The 5,332-nt window shown below is 41.8% G+C and overlaps 1 protein-coding gene across 2 annotated transcripts in view; it reads right to left on the bottom strand.

The window, feature by feature from the left end:
- Nucleotides 1-618: 618 nt before the first annotated feature.
- LOC109961664 (ras association domain-containing protein 8-like) overlaps nucleotides 619-5,332 on the bottom strand; it is a 13,160-nt gene continuing 8,446 nt past the window's right edge. Inside the window, exons 5-6 of one of the 2 annotated variants that reach the window (XM_020602672.1) lie at nucleotides 3,069-3,205; nucleotides 619-1,706 (exon numbers count right to left, since the gene is read on the bottom strand). In XM_020602672.1, the coding sequence (XP_020458328.1) occupies nucleotides 1,694-1,706; nucleotides 3,069-3,205 (150 nt within the window). In that variant the 3' untranslated portion in view covers nucleotides 619-1,693. The remainder of the gene's footprint in view (nucleotides 1,707-3,068; nucleotides 3,206-5,332) is intronic. The other variant, XM_020602673.1, reaches the window with a different exon arrangement.

Genomic DNA, 5,332 nt, shown 5'->3' with positions numbered 1-5,332 from the left:
AACATTACACGCTCAGGTATCTTGCACCTCCAAACTGCTCGCAGGCAGATGTAAGATGAAAGACCCTGAACCCACCAGGCCTATACATTATACCTCTTCGGTTGGGCTAGCCCCATACTACACAGAAACGTCAACCGAGACGTCTCTGGTGCCAGCTTTGCAGCTGGCCATAGCAGTAGTCGAAACATGAAGCAAATCAATGTGTGTGTGTCTGTTGATTAAGTGGTGTGTAGCTAAAAACATTCTCACATGACCTCTAGTAACATGTCGTGATATTAAACATAAGAACATATTATGGCTAAGGCTACAGTTATACACGTCATAATAATAATATTAAACATCCTGTCTGCTGACAGTCATCAACTCTTCTTTCTAGTTATCCTTGACCAGATGTACCCTGTAGAAACTCATAAGCATGTCTAAGCATTTAACAGTCTTAACTAGACATCCTATCTCTACTAAACATTTCTAATACATAAAGTATCTATCCAATATCTATCTGACTAAAAATACCTAACACTCCACAGGAACAAGAGAGCTGAGACCAGTGAAGTCAGATCATGATTCAGATGTTTGTTTCTTCAGGGTCGACCATGGAGGATTAACTATTAGCTGCAGTTTACTGAATGAAGTACAGTACAATGAGGATTTGTTTCAGCGATTCACTCAGGGAGGAAAGCAAAAATCTAAGGAGCCAGTGTATGTTCAAAGAAGCACTGAGGAATATAAACAACATACAATAGTACAGAAATGGGCGTGGCCCACAGTTACGTAAGTTGAACAAAAGAATACAGGCTAATTCAGTGTTTGTTCTATGGCTCACAGTTTCTGTGTGCACATCTTGTCAAGACTTTCACTCTATCCAACATTATTTATTCTTCACTTTGCATGCACTCTGAGGACATTCCCCAACTACAGCTTGGCAGTTTTCTGTCTACGGTGAAGATGTGCAACAAGACCTTCATATATTTTGAAAAGATAATCAGGTAGAAATATCACATTTGGAAGCTTTAGCTACAACACAAACCTGGTGAAAACTGATGGTCTGAGCCAAAACTTGTTGAATAACAAATAACTAAATATCAAAGACCAATACCATTCATAGAGTTTTAAGTTATTGTGAGTTGAGGGTTTCTGCTAAGATGTTAATAAATGAAGAGAGCATCAGCTGCTACTGTGTTGTATCTTGTTCTCTCAGTCAGACGCCTGTGAACCTGAACTGGGCCCAGACACAGCACACAAAGCCCTCAGGGGTCAACAACAGAGGGGTGACTGTGAGAGAGGAGCAGCCAGTGACTTTTGGCCCCAGGTTTTGTGTAGGGCTGGTCTGACTGGTTGCTGTTACTGGGAGGTCGAGTGGAGAGGAGATGTTCACGTAGCAGTGACGTACAAAGGAATCAGGAGGAGAGGAGACGGCAAAGAGTGCAAGTTTGTGAGGAACGATCAGTCCTGGTTCCTGAGCTGCTCTGATGGTAGCTACTCTGTCTGGGACAGTAACAGAGAAATCAAACTCCCTCCCACCTCATCCTCTGTGTCTCACAGGATAGCAGTATATGTGGACCACCCTGCCGGCGCTCTGCCCTTCTACAGGCCGGTCCACCTCCAGACTTTCCGGTGCACATTCACTGAACTTCTCCATCCTGCATTTAGACTTGGGTTCCTCTTTGTCTGGTTAAGGCTCAGATCTGGTTTCTCACTGTGTTCTCCTACAGGGTGCACAGAGACAAGTGTGTGAGAGTCCGTGGACAGAAAGATAGTGAATGGAAACAGCTGCAAAAATGGCCACAACACACAGAGAAGCAGCTGAGTCTCTCTGAAGATTAGTTTGTCTGATTTCATAACACTGATGTGTTACATGACGACAAAATGATCTGCAGAGATGAAACAACAAGACGTCTAAGCAAGTTGATCCACAAACAAATGTCAGTTATATTAGTTTTTTTTTTTTTTTATAAAGCAAGATAAGAATTTTGAGACTTTTGTGATTGTAGTTACATGTTGTTAGGCTTTGGGCTGTTTCACTATTGTTGTTTTCCTGTCTTGAAATTAAATATAATGCAGCCCTAATAAGACGTAACAAGCAGCAGACTGGCAGGAATACTAAACTGGTACAGTTTGGTACAGTTTAAGAAGCCGCTCTCTGTGTCTCAAGGCTTAATATGAAAGAGTCTGATGCATTTCCCAAGGTCTTAAGGCCTGTGCAGACAGAACTGTCTACAGCTTAAACATGCACATGCGTGTGCTTTTCACACTGGGCCTTTGCTAAAGCTGGGGCTGAGGATGTGTGCAGTAAATGTAGCAGCTTTTCATGGGTGAAGCTTTGGCCTCACCTGGTGGAGAAAAGATATTCAGCTTTATGGGAACTCAAATCTTACATCCACTGCTTTCAGAAACAACAAACCTGATTCTAGTCTGTAAAAGTTATATGAGCTGTGAATTACAATAATGACTTCATGCAAGAAGGGAATAAAATTAACAAGAAAAAATATTGATACATATACACACTATATACCAATATACACTCTATCAGTAGTATCAATATTTGTTCCGTTATATTTCCCAGACAGTTTTTTGTTTATTTGTTTTTTACAGAGAACCTGGCAGCAATTAACACACTGTGTCTGACACACACACGCACACACAGTAGGGTGTGCACGGGCTGTAGGGGTTTCAAGAGGACGTTTTACTTCCACTCCATGTCCTACAGCGAAAACAGACATCGCTGTTCATGAAATCACTGTGATTATTTATATTTATTTGAACTTTTATCGAGGATCAACTGTGCATGTTTGTTCTGCCACATTTCAAAAGAAAATATTGTTTCACTGAAGCAACTTTACTTAAAATATCGGATGAATTAAACTATATCACCAAATTTCCTTTTGTTTGTTTGTTTTTCAGATTTACTACTTCATCTGATCTGAGAGGATGAAAATCCTCAAAACTGAAAAAGTCTTTGATATAAGACTGAAACTGAACTTTTTTCTCTTTTTTGAAAACTTGTGTATGTTTTACTACTAAAACAGGGAAAGCAAGAGTGTAGGTAATAACAATAATAATGCTCCTACTTCTTAATACCAGTGCTGCCAAGGTAAGACTCAGTCACGGGCAGATCAGTGTGCTGACTGCTGGTCTGCTGGATGAACTGCTGCAGGTCACACTGTCTCAGCTCCTTATTAAGCTCCTCAATCACCTCCCATTTGTCCTAAAGGATGCAGGGAATATTATATTACCACCAACAAGTACTGTCTGTGTGTCCAAAGTAATGATTATCCCTTCTCCCTCTGGGCCACAGAGCTCTGCTGGTCCAGACACCAGTAAACCCACCAGTGACCACACTGCTGCACTGGCTGACATGTTCCTCCATCACCATGAACACACACTGGAGTTTATTCTTACTCAGTTCCACATAGACTGTCCTGCTGCCACAGAGACCAAAGGTGGATTCATCCCCAACAAATGCACCGTTTCTTCCTGTTTGACTAATGTTTGCTAAAAACTGCAATAACTGGTTGTTTTACAAAATCACTGTGCCTTTTGATAAAACAAAACTATATATCTGTGACAGTTTTAAGGCTTTATATCCTCAGTAGGAGCCACTAGGCTTGGTGCTACAGAACTCTCTCTTACAAAAAGACTGACAAGTCAGTCTGGGCCTTTTCATGGGATTTGTTAAGAGTAACAAAGTGAAAATCACAGTGAAATGCATAGTGACTGTTACTGACATATGTTGTAAATATATACCACCCAAATTAGTAAGGAACTGGGGTGGCTCAGTAGTGCTAGCACCGTCACCTCACAGCTAGAAAGTTCTGGGTCTGAACTGCATTGGTTCTCTCCGGGTACTCCGGCTTCCTCCCACAGTCCAAACACATGCAGCTTAGGTTGACTGGCAACTCTAAACTGTCTGTAGGTGTGAGGGAGAGTGATTGTCTGTCTCTGTGTGTCAGCCTTTTGATAGAATGGCCACCTGTCCAGGCTCCAGGCCCACCACAAACCTTTACAGCAGCAAAGTTGTGTGTCACATTATTTCCGGGTTGCAAGCGAGAGCAGACATCTTTACTGCTCCTCTTGTCTGTTCTACGATTTTTCCCATCTTCTACATTTTCAAGTCTTTGAACAAATTCTACAACTATTAAAATGCCTCCAAGAGGGAAAAGAGCTAATAAATCAGAAGCGAATGAGGATGTTGAAGCAGAAGAGGATTATATTTCAGCGGCGCAAGTAACAGAGATGTTGAGTCAGCAGAAGCAGATGTACACCGCACTGTTGAGCCAACAACAAGACAACTTCAAAGGTTTTGTGCAACTACTTATGGAGACAAATAACAAGAGACTCGACGACATGACCAGAGAAATACAGGAGATAAAAACGAGTTTGCAGTTTACCCAGCGAGATGTGGATGTGATTAAAGCAGCCATGGGTGAACAGAAAATACAAACCAAGGAAACAAGGGATGATGTCTACAAAACTTGTGAGAGTCTAATAGCCATAACGGATAAAATGGAGCATTTGGAAGTACAGTCCAAGCGAAAAAACCTGATCTTCGAGGGAATCAAGGAGTCAGCTGGAGAAAGCTGGACGGAAGCAGAATGTAAGGTGAAGGAAATATTAAAGAAGAAACTGCAAATTCATCAAGAAATTGAGATGGAGCGAGCTCACAGAGTCGGGAAACCTTCTGAGCGGGGGCCGAGGGCGGTGATGGTAAAGTTGATGAAAGAGAAAGATAAGGCACACATACTGCAACAAGCAAAGAAGCTTAAAGGATCTAACATTTATATAAATGAAGATTACACCGAGTCTGTGAGGAAGAGAAGAAGGGAGTTGATACCGATGTTAAGGGAGGCCAGGGCGAGGGGAGACATCGCGTTCCTGCGGTATGACCGACTAGTGACCCGACCTCGGAACCAGAATCCAGGACCTATGACCAGCACGCCGAGGACCAGTAGGCCGAGACAAGGAGAGTATGAAGGGGTCGCTGGACCCTCAGCTGTATGAAGAAACACGCAGGTATATTGATATCTGCGAGGGCAGATGAGCATTGGAACTAACAATTAGCAGGAACCAACAACAAGCATGACCCACGTACCCTGAAAAAAACTTTTTTAAGAACTCTGAAAATAACTGCAAGTATTACACGGATGAGCAGTTTAACAGCAATGTCAAGACTGAAAACAAATTATCATTAATTCACTTCAATAGCAGAAGTTTATACGCAAACTTTCAGAGTATAAAACATGATCTTAGTAGTCTGACACATTCTTTTAATATAATTGCTATTTCTGAAACATGGATTAATAATGTAAGGGGAATGGATTTTGACCTTGATGGC

This window comes from Monopterus albus, unplaced genomic scaffold (genome assembly GCF_001952655.1).
Source record: "Monopterus albus unplaced genomic scaffold, M_albus_1.0 scaffold57.1, whole genome shotgun sequence".
Lineage (NCBI taxonomy): Eukaryota > Metazoa > Chordata > Actinopteri > Synbranchiformes > Synbranchidae > Monopterus > Monopterus albus.
Note: the sequence above shows the minus strand (reverse complement) of the source record. Positions and strands in the feature narration are given on the sequence as shown.